The sequence below is a fragment of the Phalacrocorax carbo genome, chromosome 1 (assembly GCF_963921805.1).
Source record: "Phalacrocorax carbo chromosome 1, bPhaCar2.1, whole genome shotgun sequence".
NCBI classification, from domain to species: domain Eukaryota; kingdom Metazoa; phylum Chordata; class Aves; order Suliformes; family Phalacrocoracidae; genus Phalacrocorax; species Phalacrocorax carbo.
In genome coordinates, this window is record NC_087513.1 from 56,331,953 (window position 1) to 56,357,325 (window position 25,373).

The window sequence follows — 25,373 nt, forward strand, 5'->3', positions numbered from 1 at the left end:
ACTGGTAGCAGGATTCATTAGTTGAAGATTAAAATTCTCAATTGCCCATAGAAAAGAGGGGGAAGCAAGTCTTTGTCTGCATCTGATTGAGCTAGAGGGACTGTGTCTAGAAACAAGGAGAGCTGAGTTTTCATATTTATTCAGGTTTTGGCCTATTTTCTGATAGTGCAGAGAGACAGGCTTTTTTGCTATTTGCATTTTTTTGAGCTATGCAGAGGTGATTTTCATCTTCTTGTCCTCATAAAATGCAAGCTAAACAAAAACTTGTCTGTGCTCAACTCTTTGAACTCTTGCATGCTGTGGAAGAACAGTCAGATGCTGTCAGTTTTTACAGTGTCGGATTTAAAGGTTACAGCTATTGTAAGGTTTCTGGGGGGAGTATTAAACACCCAGTGTTCCACCCTTGAAAAGAATGTTTAAAACAGTAGCTAATGTGCATCTGAGTAGAAAGACACATGGAAAGTATCTTAACCAAAACAGCAAAAAGTTTTAGAGGAAAGACATTTGGCAGATGTAGCAATACTCTGCCTTGCAAAATAATGTTGCACGTTTTCTGTTTTGCAAGGTTTAAAGCTTCACATGCCCATTGTTTATCCATTAGGATCTTTGGCTTCTGGCTGCAAACATAAAATACAGGCAAGCATGCAATGTTGTCATGTGGCAAAATCCTGCAGGAAAGCTGTTGTTGTGACCATCAGATTCACCTAGGCAAGCAAAACAGAAGTAGAAGGTCATTTCTGGGAGCGTGCCTTGTGTTGCTCTATAGCACTGCTTTGTGAATATCTGAAAGATGACACAGGCAGCCTTTGAAAAGGGCATCGTCTGGACTGAAAAATAGAAGGAGGGTGGCTGCAGTACAGGCAGAGAATTTCCAGGAGCTTCTTTTTCGCTTCACTGTATTGGATGTTTGCCAGTTTTTGTGCCCACATCCAACTACTCTGTTGTAGACTCTATGTTTGCATTCCAGGATGTGATATATGCATAATGTGTTAATGTATGTAGAATCCAAACAGGATGATGTTTGTTCTGGTTTTCTAATGTGACTGTTTTTACAGGCACTGAGGTGTTTCCATGCTATAGGTTTGCGTGACCAACGCTCCAATGCATTTTTCTGCTTGGACATGCAGCCTCTTTGTCGTTTGAGCATATTTTGGAGTAGAAGATCTGTGAAGCTTGTGCTGCTGGGTTTCAGACTCTCCTGAAGAGAGTGTATTTTATCTCTGGACTACACGAGGGGAGTGTGCCATAGTTTGATTGCAACATGTCACACAATTAGGAATGATTGTAATACAGCAGACAGTCTAATGATTATAATCTCATTAGGCCTCTGGTATCACTAGCTGCGGGTTTTTTTTGTTGGCATAAGGTTAATGGAGAAAATTTAATACTTGTTATAAAACTAAACCATGGTATTTGCTTGGGGGGCTGTGAGACGTTGCTTAGAATTAACTCTAAAGGAATTGCTATTTACTGGGGACGCTTAGTGATTTGAGGATGCAGAACACAGGTTATGCTCTGGCATATCAATGTTGATCGTCATCTAGACAAAGCTTGTAACTGGTCTTCTGCATCCAGCACAGCTACCATCACAAGAAAACAAGGATCTTTGAGGTATTCATTTCAGGAAGTAAAATGCTTGCCACCTGTGGGTTGCTAAAATTAAACCATATGTCTAGACTTTAACACTTCAACCCCCAAATTTGGCCATACGTCCACGCTTCTGTTTGTATAGGGTCACTAAAAATTTTATTGCTGCTTTAGCCTTTACCTGATAGTCTAACTGCTTCTCAACTTTAAAAAAGTAATTTGGTTGGTGAATATTATGCACTTCCAACTCTATTGCATGGCTCTTCATTTAGTATTTTATTCATGTTCATATTTTCATATTAAGCTGCCAGTTTTAAATCTGAAACTTGTCAATACTCTATATGGGGCAGTAGTTGGAGACCTGTCCTTTGAGGATATAGTCAACTTCTGGTTCCTGGCACAAATGATGGCTACACAGAACATATTAAATGTTGTCAGAAACAAAAGAAAACAAAAAAACCTAGCTTTTTTAATTGTTCAACTGTTAACTGTGAAATAGGAGCATCTTTTGATGTATGTCAAAGAAAGGAGAGGCAGTAAGCTGTTGAAACATACACAGTTACCTACATGTGCAGTATTTTTCATGGCAGGAATCGTTCTTCAGTCGTGCTGATGACTTCAGGTGCAATTCTTAATGTCTCAACGATATTTTATCTTCTGCTTAAACGCTAGGATAGAAGATGAACTGTTATGCCTATGTGAAGTTATACTGATTCAGAAGTGTTGCAGTGTGGCTATACAGTCAACACTTTGAGATTGTTGTGTGTTATATTTGAACTGCAGATAAACCATTTGCTTTAACACCCCAAAAGAGCTTGTCCTGCTCTGCCTATGTTTGCTGCATAATGTGCTCCTGTCACTCTCTCACTGCTTTATGTATCGGGTCTTTGTAGTGACATGCCCTATAGTTTTTGGAATATATTTATAGTAACCAAACAAAAATACAGATTTTTGCTTCCCTGCCATCTAGTGTCCACTATTCTGCCCATTGGTGACTGCTTCACTTTCATACCTTTTTCCACAAAAAAAGATGAAACTGTAATTTCATTTAGGATGAGGAATTAAACAACAACTTTTTTTAATACTCCATTTAGCCTCTGAAACCTTGCTGTTTCCTGCTTCATTGTATACAGAATGGGACCTCAAAAATAGAGGCTGCAGTGAGACTTTTGATATTCTCAATGTCATGCTCAGAGAGTAAGGCTAGAACACTAAGCAGGTATTGTAAAACAAACAAAAGTTGTAGAGGGCACTTGCAGCTGTATTTCTGTTTGTGGCATGTAGCACAGAAATCTGTAACTGGTTTTATTTTAATTTGATCACCTACCTGTAACTTGTCTCCCAGGAATTATTTGCTGGTTCTTTGTCTTTGATCTCTTCTGCTGAAGCACAATTTCAAAGCCTTGAGGCTTTGTGTGGAGAAGGAGTCCATGCATTTAAGCTGAGAGCCTCATTGTCAGGGGCCTAATAACTGCACCTGGTTTGTTTATATTTTTAGATAGCTTTCTGTGTTTGTTTTCCATGTGTTTATATCATCTGTGATTAATGAGACATGGTTGGAGTAGGAAAGTTCATTTTGTTAGTAATGGAAATGTCCTGTTTGCCCTTTCTGAAGTTGTAGAAAGAAAAGGCCATTCTCTGGGCTTTGATAGGCTGTGTTTAGTCTTTGATCCCTGCAATGATAAAAGATTTAACTCTGCCGTTTGCAAGAGAAACATAATAATTCAGGGGAGTAAAGTGTGGTATGCAATAACAGTTTTTTTCCCTTCGTGTTCCCACAGTATTCTTGGGTTCATTCTTACTCGTTGGCTGGGAATGGTCTCATTTTCTTCTCCTGGCCCCACACCTCCCCTAGTCTGGGCACACTGTAAAGTTGTCAGAAGAGTTTGCAAAGGGTGATGATCCGTCCAGGAAGCAGGCATGAAGTTTGGTCTAGGAATGCATGGATCAAAGGGTTCTCACTAGAAGCTCTTTATCTCCCTTTTCCTCTTCAGTTTAGAGATGGCATAATCCTAATTGTAATGAAGCTTTCTTTTATATTTTTTATTTTTCAGTTCAGGATTTAGGTAATGTCTTTTGAATGCCAAGAGTTAATGGGGATAGATGGAGTGGGTTATGCTATCTGTATTTGCTGTAAATGTTCTTTGACATGTAGCCGTAGTCACCCATAGATCTGATAACTGTTACCATGAGTGAGAATTTCCATTTCGCTCCTAAAGAGGGTGAACTTTCTGAGAAACGACACATATCTGTTAAAGTTTAAAGTAACTCAATGTTGGGCCTTAAAAAATCTTATCCCTTTCTGTCAATAATTTCACATTTGCTGTGACAAACCTGCACTTTAGGCTTTTCACACAATTAAAACTAATTAAAATATTACACTTCAGCTTCATTTTAAAGGAGATACCGCTGTAATAATGTTACTGACAGTTTTGCCAAGTTGTGGACATGGGCTCTGGAGAGGTGCTTGGTTCAGGTATTGGAAGCAGCTCAGCTGGTGCATGGCTCCATTGTGAGCTGGGCTGAGGCAGGGTACCACAGTCCCACCTGTGTGGATGCTCATGCAACCAGGGCAAGCCCAGTTCAGGGAGCTGCAAAGTGGCTTTTTTGGGGAGCAACAGCTGCGTGAGCCAGTGTGCTGTGCAGGCTCATGAGTGTTGATGCAGGAGGAGGAGTGGCTCTAAGAGGTGTTGGGGAGGCAGGACTTGTTCAGCTCTGGCTTCCTCAACAGCCTGAGCCTCACCAAACAATGTATTTAACATGGCCTTCATTTGGCTGCTGTGTTCTGTGCCGTATCTCAATTTATTGGAACAGCTTGGTAATAGGGAAGGCTCTGTAAAGCTGTAGCACTATAACTGTAATGCCATGCTTTGGGAGTACTGGCAGCAGTAACAAAGTGGGGAAGAACCTTTCTGCAGCCTTTCTTCAGTTCAAGATTAGAAACAGTCATAATTCTTTAACAACAATGACATTGTGCTTGAAGGGTGTCACTGAGGGGTAAAGTTGCATTTATTTGTGTGCCAGAGCTATGTTTCTCACCTTCATAAACACATTTGGATTTTTTTCTTTAGGTCAGTCTTAATTTTGAATTTTCTGAGTTTATGTATTTTGGGGTTTGAATAATCACAGTTTACAAATGGTGGCTTCTTTTCTTATCCATGATACCCAGATCTTAGCCTTAATCCAAGGCTCTTACCAATGCCAGGGGTATGAAATCAGCAAGAATTCTCAAGTATATCGGTTCTGTGTACTGGATGTGAAACTCCCTGGACCTATGTAAGGAGAAAAGGGCACTGATGGAGACCTCTTTTCTATCACCTGTGTATTCCCCACCCCCTTTTCTACAGCATGCTGCTCTTTGACACTGCCCCACTAGCAAGATGATGGCTCCTTCTGTGCATGTGACCCGGTTTTTAAATACTTTATTCTTCCATGCTGTGAGAAATGCTTTTTGGAAGTGGGGTGAAGATGAAGGGGGAAAGAAATAGCCAACTGCCTTGTTCTGTGGTTCAAATTCTGTGTGTCTCAACCAAATGCTACATGCTGAATGCTCTGGGGTGGGAGCCCCACCCTGAACCGACAGAGGAAGTCATCAAGCCTATTTGCAGAACTTTATCTCATTTTTTTACGAAAGCATAGTAAACAAGAGAGAGAAACTAGAATTGGTTAGGAGCAGAGGCGACTAGCTGCAGCAGAAGGGTGTCTGCCATTCTGAATTAAGTCAGCATGTCCGAGGTTGGGTTTGGATGTGACATGAGCTTCTCTTTTTCAGAGCAAAGAGAAATTTTACCTTTCCCTCAGGAACTGATCTAACTGAAGAGCAGAATATTTGAATCAGTAGCCTTTCTACAAACATTGCATGTTGCCTAATCAACTGATTTGCATATTTTTCAAATATTACCTTGTTGTCTATGATGAGCTAGATACTGTGCTGTCTCTTCTCTGTCAGCCGACACATCTGATAGCCTCCAGTGGTGACCTTACCAATTGCAGAACGTTTTGGAACCTCTCCTAACCCCTAGGCACTTGATCTGTGAGGGCCTGTGAAGACCCTTTTGCCTTTCTTTCTTCCCTTTATTTGATTCCTTGCAAACCTTGGTGTCCTCTGTTGGCTGCATAGGCAAATGCAGGGTGTACAAATATTTTGGCCTCTTTTTCTCAGCAGTTGGGTCAGTCCCCGTCCCCATCTATGTTTCATTCTTAGAGTGACTGAATTTGGTTCTGATTCTGCTTATTTCTCACACTAGGTAACAGGAACTTGAAGATCTGCATATGACTATCTTTGAAAGCTTTGCCAGGATAAAATTTGCTTTTGTACTCTGCAGAGTAAACACTGAACAGAAAACGTTTGAAGCATTTTGCATGGCTTTTTATCTCTGCTGTTATATTGGAGATTTGGGTTTGATTCCTGGGCCTTGATTCAGTCTGTTTATAGCAGCACCAGTTTGATGCTTTGCAGCGGTTATCGCCCTTAATTTGTGCATTTCCATCTTCCAAATGTGTCTTGGGCTGGGGGAACACTGAATTAATGCATTGCAGTTTTGGCCCCTGTTTCATAGGAGTTAGTACATTGCTTTGAAGTTAAGATTAGCAACTTCCATCTCCATGCTTTGTATGGAAAGGTGTGCATCATCATAGATGGTCCTCTGGGGTGCTGCTTAACTCTGGGGGGTCAGATGGAAGGAGAGTAGTTGAAATGTGTAGTTGCAAACATTTCTGAAGCAGGGTGGAGGCACAAAACAGTTGCATCATTGATCTTCAGGGAGATTTCTCATCGTAGCTAAGGGTGTGACCACAAAGATACTAATGCTTCAGGAATTCTGATGATGAAGCATCAAAATGCTTCAAAATAAGTAGCAGAGAGACTGAAAAAAACTAGGATGTGTGTGGTAGGAATTTCATTAGATCCTTGCTAGCCAACCAATCTGTAGTAGGAAAATCATGTCCTGCTGTCAGTCATCTGAAGGTGAAGGGGTATCAGGCTCATCCTTATAACAGTAGTTGTTGCAAAATGCCAGGTGGTTGTCTGAGTGGGATGCAACATTTACACAGTAAATTTACACAGTGGGACACAGTATTTACAACTCAGTGAGGGGCATCTGCTGGATGGTGCTGTCCCAAACCCTGCTGGTGATGCTACTGTCCCTTCTATTCTTTCACCAAACAATTTTTAGTGCTTGTTCAACCATTTGTAACATCAGACTTCCTAAGGCAGATGGGGCAGTCTGCAGACATGGGGGCTGTGGTTCAGCAGCATGCGGGGCTCCTCCTGCTGTGCTGGCTTTAAATCCAGCGTCTCGTTTCTGACTTTGTCTGGCAGGTCAGTTTTTGCTCAGTTTTGCTGACACTGTTATTTGTGGAGCCATGCTATAAACCAGCATGCCAGTCCAGGTTAAAATAACTCTTTCAAAACAACTGTGGTCCGAGTCCAAAAACGGTTTTGTCAGCATAACTGAGGGCTAATAACATGCTTTGTCCCAGGCCTTGGTACAAGAACAAGGGCAGAAAGTGTAACTGCAGTTTATTGAGAATGAAAATACCATGCACGTATTATGTAGAAACAAAATCAGAAAGGCTGGCAAAAGGTATACCTAACTGGGGTATTGCAGAAGTTACTTCTGCATTCTCAAATATCCCAGTAGGAGAGAAGTAGCAAGGGATTTTTTTCTGCATACAGTAGAAAACAAAACCTCTCAATAGCCAATACTCCTGTTGTAGTTTGGCAAGTGTTATTTTGTTTGTCCTTTTTTTTTTTTTTCCCCCCTCTGGCAGCACTCTGTTCTCATCAGGGGCTCACCCAAAGTTTTCCTAGCAAAGCTAGTGAAGGTGGCCGTGCAGTTACACAGATGAAGCATTCAAACCAAGATAACTTGTACCTCTTTTGGGGCGTGGCAAGTGCCATGGGGAGGTGCTGGAGTGACTTTATGGTGACAGTTCCCTGGTACAGTTCCCTGTGCTGCATGAGCACAATTGGACCATCAGTGGTGAGGCAGAAACAAGGGGGACAAGGGGGAGGGGGAAGAAGAGGTCATTACTTAAGCTGGACCTACCACCAGACTAAACATTTGTTGAACCGTCTCCCCAGGAAGTCAGGATGTTAAATGTCTTTTTGCAGTTCTTGCGTTTGGTAAGGTGCTTGACACAGGCTTGCCTGATGTTTTTTTAAGCAAGCTGGGACAACTCGAAGCTGCATGTGGAAATGGTGAGAGAACAGTATTGGAATAAAGGCTTGATGTCAGCCTAGGAAGATGTGTTGAGCAGGGCTTTTGAGTGGGGAGGGAGGAGGTCCATGTCTGATACTATTTGGTATTTTCAGTAATTTGATGTAAAGAAGGAAAGAGTGTGCCTATTTCTAAGCTTGCAGATTAGTAGGCTGGGAGGAAGACAGGACTGGGACTTCTCCAGTGTTTGGAGAAGCTGATGAATACGGGACAAAACCAAAGAAAAATGCAGGGTTTCTACATTTTGGTATGTCTAGTCAGTGGCATGAATTGAGGATGGAGAGTGGCTGGATAGGTAGCAGTTCTGCAGAACAGCACTGGAGACCTTTCATGGTTTGTGAACGAAGCACAAGTGAACATGTTATGGGTTTTATGTACACAAAAAAGGCAAACTGGCTGGGCCATATAACTGAAAAGTGTTATTTATTCATTATTTAGCTCTATAAAAGCTGATAAAGCCTAGGCTGGAATACGTGCACAATTTTGGACACTATACTTCAAGAAAAATGCGGATCAAACGGAAGGAGTCCAAAAGAGAGTAAATGAGCAAAGGTCTGGGAAATGTTATCTATAAGGGAAGCTTGAAAGAACTGGCTTTGGTCATTTTATATAGTAGAAGACTAGGAAACCTGAAGTTTTTCATGTATGGGGATGGATGTAAAGAGGAAGATAATAAATTGTTCTCTGTAATGATGGCAGGTAAGGCAAGGAATAATGAGTGTAAATTGTAGGAAGGGGAATTGAAGTCAGACATCCAGAAAGTTTTTAAAATTGTAAGGACATATATGCACCAGGATAATTTCTCTGCAATAACATCACATTTTTTTCATGAGAGGTCTTCAAGAATAGGTTAGACAAGCTACTGTAAGGAAGAGTTTAGTATCTTTTATCCAGCCTGAGCAGTCAAATAGCTGATATGGCTGAGAACAGCAGAGCTTTGTGAATATGGGTAATTCTGAGTGGAATGGATAAAGCAGTACTCCGGTGGGCAAACCAGCAGGGTACAGAGGGCAGGAATAGTTTTGCAGGGATCAGTGCCAAGTGTCTAGGAAGGGCAGTGGTGGGAACTGGAAGAGGGACATGTCTGCATTGTGGGTCCCCTGTAGAGCGTGCTCAGAGCCTTACTGCTTCAGAGTTCTTCACAGGGTTTTTCTTTTTTTCCATTTGCTGTAGTAAACAGAGTTGCTCCTCAGGTCTGGGCTATGTAGTAGTTTCAAAGCCAGCAAAATGTGCAAGGCTTAGTTAACTTTGAGTGGAGTATGATTTTACAATAGACACCCTCTTCTGACATGTCAGACCCATCCTAGATTGCTGAGGGAAGCAGTGAAGGATTGGTGCCTGGTGCCCTCTTGACATTTTCAGAGGTCAAATATTGAAGTCCTCTGTCATGTTGCCAGCCCAGAGAGCTACAACCCAGTGCTTGTTTCCAGAGGACTAGTCATGAGAGACTGAAATTGTTCTTTGCAAGATTCTTCCTGTAGCAGTTTTGCATTACTTACTATTTAATGTGTACATGGTTTGGGGGAGGGTGTGTTTTTGTTTTGTGTGGGTGGTTTTTTCTTTTTTTTTTTACCTTGGGGATTCTTTTCTTCTTGCTTTGTTCTTCTGTATGCAAGAGTTTTCTTGGACTACCTGTGAAATCAGCTGAACTCCTGCAGTTGGCATTCCTGACCATTTGCTATGGTCAGGGAAATGTCACTTAAAGTTCATGCACGGCCTCTTACTGATGGCAGAGGTAGGCAGGAAGGGGAGAGTGAAGAATTATGGCCATGCCTGAACATTCCGGTGGTAGAGAACTTTTGAAGACTCAATATGAGGTCTGCTTTGCTTGTCCCCAGAGTAGATTTTTATACCAATTTATATATTGCACGGTATCTTTGCCCAAGTGTACCTGAACTTTTATTTCACTTTTCTGTGGTATACATGAAATGAAAGAAACGTGTCGTTAAGTTCAAGTATGTGCATATTCACAAGCAGTTCATGTGGCTTGAGAAGAGTATTTCCCAGTTTATTATGTTGCTTGTTCTTTGTTGAGCAGTGATGGTCAGGCTGCCCAGGAGTTGATGCCTCAGCTAGCCAGTGAAGTTTTTTGTATTATTTTTGCAGTTATTGCAAAACCATGTCTCTACCCTTACTTTGGTTTATCCCTAAGTGGAATCAGTGCGCTCCCAATTTCACAGCTTGCGTAACTTTCTCTGGTGATTTCTCTCCATAACCAGATTGTACAAAATTATCTTTAATCTGAATGTGAACTGTCTGCCCCATCATTGTAGGGGTCTGTATACTCACTCACTATGGTTAGTTTTAAATTACTGTTAATTTATTCTACAAATTATTCTTAATTCCTCTCTGAAGTCTGAATCCCATATAATGCCCTGGTATGTTCAGAATTCCTGGCATATGGACTAAATTCTGCTTTTTACCCCATTGATGTGAACCTAGAGGGACTCTGTTGATATTTCTCAGAATGTGTGTGTGTCTTAACACTTCGTCTTTGGCTATTCCATTTCATTCTGTAGGAAAGATTTTAGAAGTCTACACGTGCATTGGAAGTAGTTTCTTACACTACATTTATGCAAGGGCTTTTATTTTTTAACAGCCTTTTGAGATTTCATTATGAAGTTGCATCTGAGAAATATTTAATCGTTGGTCTTAACTGAAAAATAAGTAGTCTATATTTCATAGGAGCTAGATGCAGTACTTTGGGGTTATTAACGAGGTTAGATTTCTGTCTTCAAAAGACTTGCAACTTATCTTTAAAGCTGAAGTTTTTAAACTTTGTTGTTTAGCTTGGTGGTAATTTAGAAACTTCACCAGGCAGTTTTAAATCTGAGTTTTTCAGAAATATGAAAAGAAATTATTATGTTCCCTTCAGCTAGTTCTGAATACAAGCCACAATGTGACTATTTTAAAAAACCAAGCTACTTGCAGATTCAGGAAAACTGTGGGGAGCTACTGACACTTATCATTGCTGAGTTAGAACTAATATCACCCTCTTTCTCTGGTTTTACTGTGGGACGTGAGCTTTGTGTGCTTCAGAGGAGCCAGGCAGAGCGAGAGATTCCTCCAGGGTTAGTACGGTCCTGGACAGCAGAGGATCAGTTTCTTAAAACATGATCCATTTTGGCTCTGGTTTTATACTGGGGCCGAGGGGGCAAGGAGGTCTGTTATATGGAGAGCTGCTGTTAATTCCTCAAGTCTTGGTTTTCTGTCAGCAGACAGATGTACTTTCCTGTCCAAGTGTTCCTGTTCTCACGATAGTTTCTCTTACATGGAGCAATATATATGTCCTGTGGACCTGCAGAGTTTGTAACCAGCCCTTGCACGTGCAGATTAAGGAAAGACTTGCAGCTTCCTTTGTCATTAAAAGGTAGTAAAGGGGATTTACAGTTCATTAGGATCCTCCCCCATCCTTCCAACCATTTCATGTATCTCTTCAATGTTTCAGTGCCATTCCTTTACTTATGGGTCCTGGATATTTTACTCCATGTTGAAGCTCATAAAGACATTTGTCGGGGGGGCTGTTTTTGACTGATGTTGTGAACAGTAGTTGTTCAACTAGAAGTGGAGCCCATATGACTTTCATCAGTAGCCCACAAAAAGTCCAGGTCAGCTCCGCTAGCTCCTGTGCTGTCAAATGAAGTATGTCAATTTGCATTGCTTTATACCAGCTGGAGATCTGGTCCAGTGTGTTGAAAGATGCAGGAGGCAGTTGCTTCAGTGTATTTGTTAACTTAGTTGGCCTGAAGGGACATGCAGTGAGAGAACTTCCATCATTCTAATTCATTCTCTAAATGTTTTTCCCTCAACAGCTCTGAAAAGTCCAGCTGCATTTCATGAACAAAGAAGGAGTTTGGAGCGGGCCAGGGTAAGATGCAATATGCTCTTTAATGTTTTGGGGAAGTCAGGAGTAGTATGTCTTATGTTTTGGGCATCCTGTAGCTGTTAATGAGATGCAGAAGGAAATTGTTCATATTCTGGATGTAATACAGGGCTATGCAGTCAGAGGTGTATTGGATGGGTGTATTCTACAGCTGGCGTAGTGGTGGTTAACCCTCAGTGAACTAGTTGTACCTAAAAACCACGTAATATGGTGCCTGGATTTCCACTGGAGTTGTCTTTCTGGAAGTCACTGATATTCTTCTTCCCCACTGTCCATATACTTTACATTTTTATTATTGTGGTGTCTGTTTTGCCCTTAAATGCTACTATCATGTGGAGTTCTGTTCACCTTTGAGACAAGTGTATGGATTTGCTGTTACCTGCACGTACATTTCTTTTTCTAGGACACTAGAAATGAAAAATTTAGTAAAGAGGATTCCCCCCCCCCCCCCAAATCTTGTAACACTGAAAACGCACAGACTTCTGGCTCTATAGAAAGAGGAAGCCAGGCGTCACACTTCATGTGGCATCTTTGCTAACTGGGGGGTTTCTTGATGATTTCTGTTCCTCAGAAGGCCTCTGGGGATAGGTTTTGTTTTTTTTTTTTTTTTATAATTAGCCTACTGGTCCTACCTATTAGGACTGCTGGGCCAAGTTTTGTTTCAAAAGTGAAAGCAACATAAGTGAAAAAATAACATCTGTGATTAAAACCTGTAAGGGAATATTAGCACTTTAAACTCTGTGGAAGACTTGGAACTTTTTATTAAGACCAGTGTCCCAGAGGCTTTTGCTTCTTCCTCCTCTTTTTTTCCTAAAACCTTCTTATTAAGTTAATATTTTGGTGTGGGCAATTTAGCAAGTATGGTGCGGTTTTGTGATTGACTTTAATGAAGGCCCATTCTGATGGCTGGTACTTAACAGGCTGTTACTCACTGCACATGCTCAGCCCGGACAGGGTCATCTCTGTACATTGCCCTGTAGTGCATTCTCCAAAGGCAGAGCTAAAAGCAGTTCTGGAAATTAAATGGGTCTTGTCATAGGATTTAGATTCTGCCTGCCAAGGGAGTGCATGGGGTCCTTAGCTTAACAAATAACATATCTCTAAACAAATAAGAGTATGCCCAAACCACAAGTCAGCCCCAAATGCCAGCAGTATATGAAGGTATTTGCTGTGAACAATGGAACCAGTGCATCTGCCTTTAATGTAAAAAGAAATGTCTTGAATTTCACCCTGACACAAGTTAGTGGTGTTGCATAGAAGGGGAAAAGAGGGCTTCAGCTCTCGAGGAGGTCCTTTCCAGTTTCTGTTCTGTGGGGCAGCAGTGCACTCTTACACTGAGGCAATGTAGTGTAGAAGGTCATCCTTAGAATAAGCTCATTCTCTGAGTGCTCTGGGACAGAAGATAGGGCCTTTCTCTGTTCCTTGTTTATTTAGATCTCAATAACTAAAGATGGTTGTTTCTCTTGTTTGCGCTGTCCAAGATTACCTCACTCCTATGTCTGATCAACTGAAATTGGTTCTTGCTTGTCTATTTTTGTTGCAGACAGAGGACTATCTGAAACGGAAAATCCGGTCCCGGCCCGAGAGATCAGAGCTGGTTAGGATGCACATTCTGGAAGGTATGGCATGAACTAAACAGGAAAACATGAACAATAAACTTCATCGTAATTACTTATTTAACAGCTTTCTGTTTTTTGCCCCTGACCCCCAAGTCTTTCTTTCAATTGGGAGTAGGCAGAAGGTCATGATTGTTGCATGATTTCTTGGGAGGGATTCAACTCTGCCTGCATGGAGATTCTCAGAAGAATCTGTTACGTGAACTCAAAATGGTGCAGTTTTGTGTAGTTGAGCCACAAATGAAATGGAATGACCGTGGATTGCTCTTCTACTAAGGGAAGACCCTGTAAAATATTCAAGAGGAGGTGAGGCAGGTTTGATCTCATTAGTAAGCACCTCAGTTTCCAAGAAGGAGTACTGTGCTGCTGCTGAGTTCCACATCTTTGGACACAAGTGAAAGGGAAAAGATGAATGAGAGTTGGGTGACATCGGTTTGAGAACAGTGAATTTGTCCTATGCTGGAGTCACAAGGGCTACTGTAGTTATCTTTGTAACTTAAATATATATAATATCTATAACTACTTCATAGTGCATAGCTATCTGTTGTTATCTGCAACTATTTTTCTGTACAGTTATCTACTGTTATCTACAGTTGCCTTTCTGAATGGAGGTAAAATACTGCTGAAGTGCATAGGTAACCATTGCTGGATTGATGCCATTTTATTTACTTTCCCCTGAACAGAGACCTCAGCTGAACCCTCCTTGCAGGCAAAGCAGCTGAAGCTAAAGAGAGCCAGACTGGCAGATGACCTCAATGAGAAGATAGCGCAGAGGCCAGGTCCCATGGAGCTGGTGGAGAAGAACATCTTGCCTGTGGAATCAAGCCTGAAGGAAGCCATTATAGGTAAGGCCAGAGGAGGATCTGTGTTGAGGGCATTTCCCATAGGTGGCTGTGATTTCCTGTCAATTCATCTGCCTAAGGAAATGCAATCCCGTGGTTGGCCTTGTTTTCCTGTTTCAGAATCACAGTCTTTCACCCCCAAGGATTCTGAAAAGGAGAGCTCCTTCTGGCCCAGATAGTGCTACAGGGACATTAAATTATAGGGAGTATGGACATTCGAGAAGAATGTGAAAGCAATTGCATACCCTAAAGATTTGAAAGACCGTTGAAGATTGCATTCCCTAGATTCTCTCCTTAAAAATTTCTGTCTCGGTTTAACATGTCAGCAACCTTGGTCAGGAAAGCCCACTGACTTACTCGGATCAGGGAAGAAAGACAGAATATAAACAGGTGTGATGAAACAAAAGCTGTCTGTGAACTTAAAAACTTCAGAGGATTCAACCCCTTTAAAAATAAACCAGAACAGATGTAAATCATGCCAGGGCCATTCTAAGGGCTGAAAGGAATGCTGAGGAATAGCCTTCCCACTGCCTCAGCAATGCTCTTTCCTGTCTCCCCAGACCGAGCAGTCTGTGTGTGTCTGTGGTTATTCGTCCCCTCAAACACTCACAGCTACTTTAAAGACAAATGGGACACAACTGTGAGCAGGATGGAATACTTCTCATGAAAAAGGAAAAGGACAGTCTTGTGGGAGAGTCTGCCTTCGCTATTGCACAATAAGTGGTTGAGGAAGAGAAAACGTGAACTTGTAAACTGGAGCATTAGAAATGTGGCCTCCTTCTGACCTTGACATCTCTCTGGATTTCTGTTGCGTTTATGTGAGGTGCAATCAATAGTATTTTCCTGCTTACCAGGATTAATTTGAGATAATGTAATCTAAAAAAATCATCGGTGTGTTACAAATGTACACCTAAGTGAATTTATCTACTGGACATGTAGATAGACAGAAATGCTAATCGCAGTCAGGGCCACCCCTTAATCCATACCATAGCTCTTGTTGCTTGTAAGACCGGAGGACAATTTGGGATTCTGTCTTGAAGAGGGATTCTCTCTTCCACCACCTAGGATGAATACTAAAGAAACTATGGCTCAGCCTTACACTGTCTTAATGTTCTTCAGTGCCAAATGATAATCAAATAAGCCATGCCACAGATCTGGGTTTGGGCAGAGCTGAATAGCTCACTATACTTCCTGATCTTATCTGGCTAAGAAACAAGGGAAATGGTTCACCTCAGTCTGCATCACTTTATTCTGCTGATAGCAGAGATGAATGTAAACACTTAAAACTGGTCCAGTTTGGGCTCTGTTGTCTCATTTTTAGTTGGAGCTTTAAGCACATCTCAGACACAACTCTCTCCATGCCTTCATTATCTCTGTGAAACATCTAGTGTCAAGTGAAATAAGTTCTTATTGCACTTTAAAGATCACTGTTGATGTTTGTGTTTCTAGTTGGACAGGTGAACTACCCAAAGGTTGCAGACAATTCCTCCTTTGATGAGGACAGCAGTGATGCCCTCTCCCCAGAACAGCCAGCCAGCCATGAGTCCCAGGGGTCTGTCCCATCACCGATGGACTCCCGGATTTGTGAACCTCTCCCCAGCACCACTGGCACATCACTAGCTCAGGTGAGAATGCAGTGACCTCCTGCAGTGCCCTGGAGCTTCACAGCTACTGCTGATTTGTGGCAGAGGATCCTAAAATGTGAGACCAAGGGATCCTTAAAAGGTATAGTCTGTGAGATTTCAGAAGGGGTCTTAGCTCTGTGTGTGGTGTTGGTGAAGTCCTCTGGTTATTGAGAAGCCCCTGTAGTGGTGCTGTGTGGGGAAGGTGGGCAATCATTACTTGGTGATGCAGCCTGTGTTGGTGTGTGACTAATTCTGCCAGGCAAAGCTGGGAGATGCAGGTGTGGGGTTTTGATTCCTTTTCTGCCCCAAGAAGTTGTGCTGCTTCTCAGGGACAACTGAAGCAGCAGGTTAAAAGAATCTAATTAATGACTTGAAACCTGTGCTGCTTCTCTGTAAGTGGATACTGCCTGCACTCTCTTAAACTGTTTCCCTCCCTGCATGTGTATTCATCATGACTTTTTCTGTCCCTGCAGGGTACATCCCAATTGCAGATTAGCACAGACTCCAGTGAAACACTTTTCCTCCCTGAACAGCCACCCCCGCCTCTGCCACCTCCACCTCTTCTGCCTCCTAGTCTTACCAATGGAGCGGCTCTTACTGCTGCCAAGCCCCCACCAACACTCATTAAGGTACTATTTTGGCTGACCTCTTTGTTGTTGTAGTCTGAAAGAAGATAAGATGGTTACTCTGAAGAAGGTTTGGAGTTGGAAGTATTATGTTAACAGATGCAAAGGAAGGGAAGCTTACTTCTCACTAGCATCTTCCTCTGACACTAGTAACGTATTTAATAGGTTTTTCTGTTCTGTGATGTATTCAGTTTCTGTAAAGTGGGTCCTGAATGTAAAATGCTCTTGAAACAGTCGGCATTGTCCATAACTAGTCAGTGAGTCTGCACTGGATGAGCAAGTGATCTGGTGTGCTGGGAAAGATGACCTGTGTTACGGTGCAGTGTAAGCCGCTGCGGGTGCTGTGACCATGCTGTTGCCTGAGATAGAGAAGCATGGAAAGACCCTGAGGTCAAATCTGGAGAATTTTGAAATGAAAATACCAGTGTGTGTTCTGGTTTACATGGGGTGTTATGTTATTTCAGTGCTTCCATTCTTATTCGCTTCCTCCTTTTCTTCTAAATAGCAAAGCCAGCCCAAGTCTGCTAGTGAGAAGTCTCAGCGCAGTAAAAAAGCCAAGGAGTTGAAGCCGAAAGTAAAGAAGCTTAAATATCATCAGTATATTCCCCCGGACCAAAAGCAGGACAAGGGAGCTCCTCCCATGGATTCATCCTATGCCAAAATACTGCAGCAGCAGCAGCTCTTTCTCCAGCTTCAGATCCTCAACCAGCAGCAGCAGCAGCACTACAACTATCAGACCATCCTGCCAGCTCCACCAAAGTATGGGTCCTAATTGGCAGCGGTCTCTTAGGGAGCACTTGCTTCCCCAGTACTGTTAATCAGAGACATTGTGTTCTGGGTGTGAGGTGTGGCAGTTGGGGGTTACGCACTTATCTCGTTAAGTTACAGCGGGCCACAAAAAGGGCTGGTGTCAGATGAATCAGACAAAAGCAGCTGAAGTGTGTTGGTTGGCCAGGTAAGGGGCATGGGTATAGTCAAAGGCACTGGTGTGCTTTAATGTCTAGGAAGGCACTAGTGTCCCAGATGCTTCTGAACGCGTACGATTGTTGACACTGAGGGCCTCCATTGCCTTTCCTTTTGGTTTTGATGCCTGTGTTTTTTCTTTCCCTGCAGGCCTCCAGGAGAGCAGCAGAGTGGTGCCAGTGCCCCTGCTGTACGCAATCTCTCTGCCACAGTCAGCAGTGCATCTTCAGTCTCCTCTGGTTCTAGTGGGCTGATGCGACAAAACAGTAATGCTGCAGTGGGGAAGCCTGGCCCTCTCCCTGCCAACCTAGATGAGATGAAGGTAAATGTCTGTGAAGCCACACAGCCCTTTTTTGCTGTGGTCAGTGGAGAGGGCAGTATTTAACGATGTTGCCATCCCAGAGCAGAGCTCAGGTAGACTGACAGGAATTAGTGATAGCAGCTGGCATTGCTGCCCTGCAGTCTGTACCTGAGGTGCAGGTGTGTTGGCCTCCAGGAGGGTCAATTTAGTCCTTTGCCCCATGGCTCTGATAGCTGTTAATAGTTGTTCTGGTTAGAGTGTATATTCTCTTAATGTTGCCCTCTTTTTTTCTCCCATATCAGGTAGCAGAGCTGAAGCAAGAGCTGAAGTTGAGGGCCTTGCCTGTCTCGGGCACAAAGACGGACCTGATTGAGCGTCTCAGAGCTTACCAAGAACAGAACGGTGCAGCCGGCCAAACAACCCCCACTCCCAAACCCAGCACGGCAGCCATCCTCCCAAAAGCTGCCGAAGTGGTGGTAGCCTTCCCAGCTGCCAGGCTGAGCACAGGGCCAGCCCTGGTCACCACTGGCATTGCACCAGCAGAAGTAGTTGTGGCCACAGTCACCGGTGGCGGCGTGATGAAGTTTGGCAGCACAGGCTCAACTCCTCCTGTTTCTCCAACTCCTTCAGAGCGCTCACAGATGAGCACAGGGGATGAGAACTCGGCCACCGGAGACACTTTTGGAGAGATGGTGACTTCACCCCTGACCCAGCTCACCTTGCAGGCGTCTCCAGTGCAGTTCCTGGTGAAGGAAGAAAGCTCCAAGTCTGCCTCCTGCAGTGTAAATGCGGCACCCAGGTTGGAGCGATGCAGCACTGGTAACAGCAGAGATGCAGAAGTTAGGGACAAAGACCAGATGCTGCAGGAGAAGGACAAGCAGATCGAGGAACTCACCCGCATGCTGAAGCAGAAGCAGCAGCTGGTTGAGATGCTTAGACTACAGCTAGAGCAGGAGAAGCGTTCTCAGCAGTCGCTACCGGCCCCGGTGGCTGCAGGAGAAGGAACAGCCCTTGCCTCCAACCCAGTAACATTTGGCACCCAGGTCAAGAGTGAAAACGGTTTCCTGAGCTGCCAGTCTGCAAAGCAATCCAGTGGCCAAACAGACCAATTCAGCCCTGCACCAACTGCTAGCCAAATGGACACTTCGAATCCAAGCCCAGTGCCAAAGAAAGCCGTGATGGTGAAGCAGGAGGCGCCAGCCGCGGAAGCAGAGTCACCGTGCCAGTCCCACAGCCCGCGGCTTTTCCTTGGCCAGCAAGGGAGCGCCCTGAGCGACCTCATCAAGGGCACCCCTCCCCCCACCCTCATCACCGACTCCACAGGGACCCACATCGTCCTCACTGTGACCAAGCAGAGCACCGAGAGGCAGGGCCTCTCGCCCCATGGGAAGGCAGGGAGTAGCTGCCCAGCCTTGCAGGTAGGCAAGGGTTAGATCACATCCCTGCTGCAGGCAGTTGGGTTCCCCTCTCCCTCTTTTCCCGCTCCTGTGGTTCAGGTTACTGTAGCATGACATAACATGGTGGAAATTCAATGCAGTAAATACTAAAATGGCTGAGTTGCTTGCTATGGTGGCTGGTAGTTCATGGCTTTGTAAAGTAGAGCAGCATAAGCAAATCTTCAGCAAAAAGACTGGAATTTGACATGATGAACTGTGTACGGCAATGCACGATTGACTATGTGCATCACGGGCTGTTCAGTGTTCTTCCAAACACATGGTTCTGCCTTTTGTCAGGCAGGATCTCAGGCTTGGAGGACAAGGGTTTGCTGCCACATTTCACTACTTTTAGGAAGAACAACTATGCCTGTGGTATTAAAAAAAGCAGGGTGTATTCACCTCTTGTCTTTTATTAAAGAGATTGTAGTCAGAGTGATAGATGGGTCACCTTGTCTACTGGGAGCTGAAATCAGACCCTGGGAGCAGGCTTTTTGCTTTTTGCCTGCTCTTTGTTTTAATGCATGTCAGTATTTCAGCATTAACAGTGTCTTTCATCAGAGATGATCTACTGTTCCCCTGTTGGTATGAGCTCAGCACTTAACAGAAGCGTTCTGAGTGTTTCTTCCAGGAAGGCATAAACATGCCCAGGTTTTATGACATAAGTAAACCCCAGCATCTTCTGTGGCATCAGAGAAGATTTTCATTCTCTGCTGCCACATTTCTTGCACCTTCTGCAGAGCAATTGGCAGTGTGTACCATCAGGGGCAGGCACTGAGCAGGCTGCATTTGCTGTGTAGCAGGTGAGATGCGAGTCAGCTGTCTAAATATCAGTGTCCGGTGTCACCCTTGATACCCCAGGGTGTCTCACTTGAACTCCAGCTGCTGCTCCAGAAGGGCACAGGTCCTGTGTCAGGTTTGCCAGCCCTTGAAGGCGGTCATGGATAGCCCAGGGATTTAGAGTGGTACTACCTTCTTCTTTTAGGACTCTGAATCCCACCCCAATCTGATTTCTCTGATTGGTGAAAAAGAGTGATTGACTGAATTTCCTAAAGAATGAAGAGCAGGGAAAACCAAACTTCATAAATCCTTTAAGAAGCACAAGCCTTGCTCCATGTTGCATCTGGGGAGTAACTTCTCATGAATACCCTTTTCTTTCCAGAGAGTACAATCATCGCCCGCTAAAACTTCCAGCCAACCGCCGTGTCAGCTACCTGCAAGCACCCCTCAGCAGCCCACACAGCAGCAGAAGCAGCAGCAGCAGCAGCAGGCCAGAGGACTAAACCAATCTGTCAGAAAGGTAGCTCGCTGCCTGCTCGCTTTTCTTCCTTGTGTTTCTTTGCCTGCTGCTGGGGTTTGTAGCAGCAGCGAGAAGGGGGCACACACGCACAGTCCTGGTCTGAGACCATTATCACAGCAAGTGAGATCTCACAGTGGTTTCTGCCACAGCTTACAGCTGCACGGAGTATTTGGTTTTCAGCTTGAATGTGGCAGCAGAAGGGGTGCCTGGCATAGCCCCTCCATTCCCCTGCCTCCTGCTGAACTAGCTGTGGTGGAGATCCCATCAGGCATGAAGTTTCAGGAGCACTGAGTGTCCATGAGGTCTTCCCCTATGGGCATGCTTGGAAGTGATGTGGAGGCTTTACAGCAAAGAGCTCTGGGCTAAACCCTGACAGTTTACTAGCTTCTGCCCTTTGGGTCCACGTCCACATCTGGGCAGAATAGCAACTGGTGTTTTAAACAAGTGTTGTCTGTCAATTGAAAATGATGAGAGGCCAGAGCAGGCAGCTTTGGTTCCCAGTGGTGTCCCTAATTCTTGAAGGAGTGCTGCTGAACTGAAAAGGTGGCTACTGCGTGGAGAGAGGGTGGTGTGGGCAGTATGTCTGCTACTGAAGGTGGTGTGTGAGCTCCAAGAGGGGCAAAAGGATGTGACCTTTTACTCTCTGGTACTGATGAGCATGCTGTGATTTCCATTCCTGTGCCTTGACCATATCTGTTAATCATGTCTTTGTGAAGTGCAGTGCAGGTTCAGGAAAGAGAGCACCTCTGGCTTTACCCCTTCTCCAGGTGATGGCTGTAAAGAGGCTCTGCTGTGCATCTCCTCCCTTTCTAGCCCACATTAGGGATGACTTAGCTCGCTCTCTTAACACATAATTAAGATAAGATACAGAAAGATTATGAAGAGTTTTTAGAGCTTGGAGGATTGCTTCTGACTCAGATGCTGGAGAGGATATGAAGACAGGAGTCGAGAGCAGTCAGAGTGAGATAGCACTGTGCAAAGGGTCAGTGCCTTCATTTGCTTTGAGACCTTTGAGGAAATGCAGGAAGTAAATGAAGGCACCTTTTCCCATAGACTCCCATAGCTCGTGTGCTGCAGAGGCATCTGTAGCGACTTTCCTAATTGTTTTGCCTCCCTGTAGGGTCAGAACCCAGGTCTGCAGGTGGTCACAGGGCAGCTGCCCCACACCATATTGTCTCTCTCAGCACCTCCAAACCTGCAGCCCTTCTTCCCCAATAGTTTCCAGAAATGGTCCCTGAAATTTGGTGCTCCTGGCAAAGCCGGCCCACCCAGTGTGTCAAAAAAGGTATCCTAACAGCACATCCCAGTGGCCTGTGCCACCACGCCGGCTTCCAGCCCCTCTCAGGAAGAGAGCAAACCCCAGAGCAGCTCTGCTGGCTGGGGCCCGGGGTCGCTGCTCTACCTTGCAGGTCACAGAAGAGACAAACAGCTTTCCTGGGAAAACAGGATGGGGAAGAGCATCAACACTTACTAGTGTTGGAACTGGCATTCAGCTACTGCCCGTGGATCACTGCTCCAGGGGGAGCAAGCTTCAGCCTGGGTCATGCATAACTGCTGTAGAGGCAAAGACCTGGTCCATGTTTAACTTTTCTTATGGGCAGTTGCATGCTGATTCATCTGGTAAAGCTGAGTCATGAGCACCACTTCTGCAACACTTGGGGTTTCGTTTGGAGGTCTCTGGTGCTGCTGAGTGCTCTGGTGCTCTCCGCCCACCACGAGGCTGTGAAACTTGCTGCTAGTGAAGCTTGATTGTGTCCCCAAAGCAGGCACTGCAGAGGGAAATGGGTAAAAGGGAGGTCCTGGATGTATTGTGCAGAGTAGGCTGAACACAGCAAGGGAAGTGCCCCCTCTCTCTCCAAAGTGCTAGAGGAATCCCCCACTTGGACAGATGAGGCTCTCCCCATCCAGGAGCAGCCCGGTGGCGGTTTGTGATGCGGTTGCCTTAGCATTAGAAAAATCAGCAAAAGATTTCCAACTGAGTTGGAGGGGAAATCTGTCTTCCTCCCCTGCAGCCAGGGCATAGTGCACAGAGTGCACAGAAGAAGCCAGGCTGCTGGGAGCAGAGCGATGCAGACCTCTGTGCAGCACTCACCAAGAGAGGGGGTGACGGTTTCTCAAAGCATCTGCGAGACAGGAGTTGATGTGGGCTTTCCCCTGATCACTCATCCTGCCTTTGTTCTAAACAGGCCTCATCGCAGCCCAGCTCTCCTGCTGCCCCTTCCCCATCCCAGATGGACCTGGAGCAGCAACAGCACACGTCGCTTTTTGGAACTCCTCCACCTTCTCTCCCTGTTCCCTCGGTCCCAATAAAAGAGCCACCAGGCTACGAAGAGGCCATGAAGCAACAGCCAAAGGCCCAGGTGAGAGCAATTCTCCTTCGTTTCCTTGGAGAGCAGGTGAAAAGTTGCCACTGTCAATCTGCTTAAATTCCTGATCTGGGCCAGAGACTGGAGAGACAATGTCGCTTTCTGACTGTACCTTCCTAGCTGAATTCCTTCTGGAGGGTTTGGGGCGGACCCTCAACCACAGGCAGAGATCCCAAACCACTCGCTGCCTGGTGAGTGTTAGTGCAGCCGTTGCTGACTGTACCGTCCAGTAACAGCCTGGGGTTACGGGGAATTCTGGTGCCATGCCTCTGTGTGCTCGTTCTTGCCCATCCCTGGGAAGAGGGAGGAGAGCCAGCAGCCAGGGGTGTTGCGGGAGGTGGAAGCTCCCCTGGGGAATAGGAAGCTAATCCTGCACTCGCTCTCCCCAGGAGAACGGCTGTTCCAGCCAGCAGATGGATGATCTGTTCGACATTCTCATCGAAAGCGGAGGTAAGGAGACAAAGCCAGAGTTTCCCATAGTCTTTGGGTTTGAGCCCAGGGATTATAGAGCACTGAGGGGAGAGTCTGTCATGGCGCAGGTCTTTGTTCCTGGGTCCCTGCCAGTGCCTTTAGCGTAGGCAGTAGGCATTAAGGCACTAAGGGAGTCAGGCATTAGTATGACACGAAGCTTCTTGGTGGCTTTCCTCCATCGGATCTGGGGAGATCCCTTCTGTGATACTGGACAGAGCTTGAATTCCCCAGAGGTGGGCTGAAAACTCCCCATAGCAAGCCGAGTGTGGGCACAGGATGGGCTTCCTTATCCCAGTTGGTGGTCAGTGATGGCTCAGTCTGGGGGGTCTCTGTTGCCCTGGTGGGTGGGAGGGATCCTTCTGCTGTTTGGCCAAGCTTTTCCTCATCCTGGCCTACCTGGTTGTTCCCTGGACAGAGATTTCTGCTGACTTCAAGGATCAGTCGTCCCCAGCTGGGAAAGAACCACCTGTGGCCCCAGCCTGCTCCTCACCGCCCAGCAGCCACCATTCCTCAGAGCTGGCGGTGCCAGTGTCCTTGGGGCAGCCGGTGCCCGTGGGCCGGCTGGAGGACTTCCTGGAGAGCAGCACCGGCCTCCCGCTGCTGACGGCAGGCCACGATGGGCCGGAGCCCCTGTCCCTGATTGATGACCTCCACAGTGAGATGCTGAGCAGCTCGGCCATCCTGGACCACCCGCCTTCACCTATGGACACCTCGGAATTGCACTTTGCTCACGAGCCATCCGGGGGCATAGCCCTGGATCTGGCTGAGGCTAACTTGGACAGCATGGACTGGCTGGAGCTGCCGGGGGGGCCTGTCATGAGCCTGGCTCCCCTCAGCACGGCGGCTCCCAGCCTCTTTTCCACAGACTTCCTTGATGGACACGATCTGCAGCTGCACTGGGATTCTTGCTTGTAACTCTGTGAGCAGAGACTGAAGGGAATGGGAGTGGGAGGGCACGGGCATGCAGGGGGAAGAGGCCAGTCAACCAAAAAAAAAAAAAAAAAGAAAAAAGAGAGAATTGAGCTCCTAGTATTTGTACTCCTCCCCCAACAGTGTCCTTCCTGCACGAAGCTGGCAGTGGTGGCAAAGGCAGACCCGCTGCTTGAGTCGCTGCTGCCTGGGCAGCGGGCCGGGCCAGGGCAGGGAGAACGGCTGCTGGGGGGAAGGAGAGGCTGCAGGAGCTCTGGGGCCGGTGACCTCCTGCCCCCTCAGTGCGGCCCGACACAGCTCGGGCGAGAACAGAGCCGGCAGCCCCTCTTCTTCCAGACAGGAGCCGCCACAGCAGCGCATGGGGCACAACGCTGCCAGGCATGAGTTCCCTCGCGCCTGGCAGCAGGACACAGCACTGACTGGGCCTGAGCTGCTTCCAGAAGCAGCACCCTGTGCCTTGCTGGGATTGGCAAATAAAGGGGGTTGTGCTGCCCCGGCGCAGTTGGTTTAACAGTTGCAGAAGGGGATTCTACCTCCGGAGCAGGATGCAAAGGCGGGAGTGCTGGGGGGAACAGCTGCCCTCTGCGCCGTCTTCTGCAGAGGGGCTGGTCTCCTGTGAGGAGCTGGGCAGAACAGGTACCTTTTCCAAGTGTAGCCAAAGGGAGCCAGGGTTCCCCATCAACCTGGTAACGTCTAAGCTGGTTTCCCAAATATTGCTGAGCTTGGCTGAGGCCTGCCTGCTTGCTTCACTCGCTCTGGGCCGCAAAACAGATTTTTACGGTGCTAAAATCCAGGTCCTTCTATGTTAAATCTGTCCTTTGCTGCCCCAGACCTCTGGCTGTGCCTGGAGTCTAGCTTTCAGGCACAACCCCCTTCTGCCCAGCTTCCACAGCACTTGTGACAGCCCCAGGTGAGCAAGCCTGTGGCAGGGGTTAAGGACGAGAAAGCGTCCGTGTGTCCTGGGGAGCGTGTGAAGGGCAGAACTAGCAATGAGAGACATATCATTAGGGGCCATGTGCAATCTGTCTCCTGCCTTCAGCTGTGCTGTTGCCTCCCCGTAGCAGGTGCCCCAATGGAAAGAAGCAGCTGAGGATGTCGGAGGCAACAGGCGAGGAAGGGGAAGCGGCACTGCAAACTGGGCGTTGCGTGGCACAACACGGGTCCTGGCTCAGCAGCGCGACTGTGAGGGCCCCTTTCTGGGGAGAAGTG

The 25,373-nt window shown here is 45.9% G+C and overlaps 1 protein-coding gene across 3 annotated transcripts in view; it reads left to right on the top strand.

The window, feature by feature from the left end:
• The window catches only part of MRTFA (myocardin related transcription factor A), an 86,268-nt gene extending 62,016 nt beyond the window's left edge, over positions 1-24,252 (top strand). For all 3 annotated transcript variants that reach the window (XM_009512083.2, XM_064453798.1, XM_064453807.1), the window contains 12 exons: positions 11,621-11,676; positions 13,235-13,310; positions 13,991-14,152; positions 15,599-15,774; positions 16,248-16,403; positions 16,906-17,159; positions 17,514-17,685; positions 17,967-19,082; positions 20,260-20,397; positions 22,584-22,757; positions 23,153-23,213; positions 23,650-24,252. In XM_009512083.2, coding sequence (XP_009510378.2) covers positions 11,621-11,676; positions 13,235-13,310; positions 13,991-14,152; positions 15,599-15,774; positions 16,248-16,403; positions 16,906-17,159; positions 17,514-17,685; positions 17,967-19,082; positions 20,260-20,397; positions 22,584-22,757; positions 23,153-23,213; positions 23,650-24,149 — 3,041 coding nt within the window. In that variant the 3' untranslated portion in view covers positions 24,150-24,252. The remainder of the gene's footprint in view (positions 1-11,620; positions 11,677-13,234; positions 13,311-13,990; positions 14,153-15,598; positions 15,775-16,247; positions 16,404-16,905; positions 17,160-17,513; positions 17,686-17,966; positions 19,083-20,259; positions 20,398-22,583; positions 22,758-23,152; positions 23,214-23,649) is intronic.
• The last annotated feature ends 1,121 nt before the right edge of the window (positions 24,253-25,373 follow it).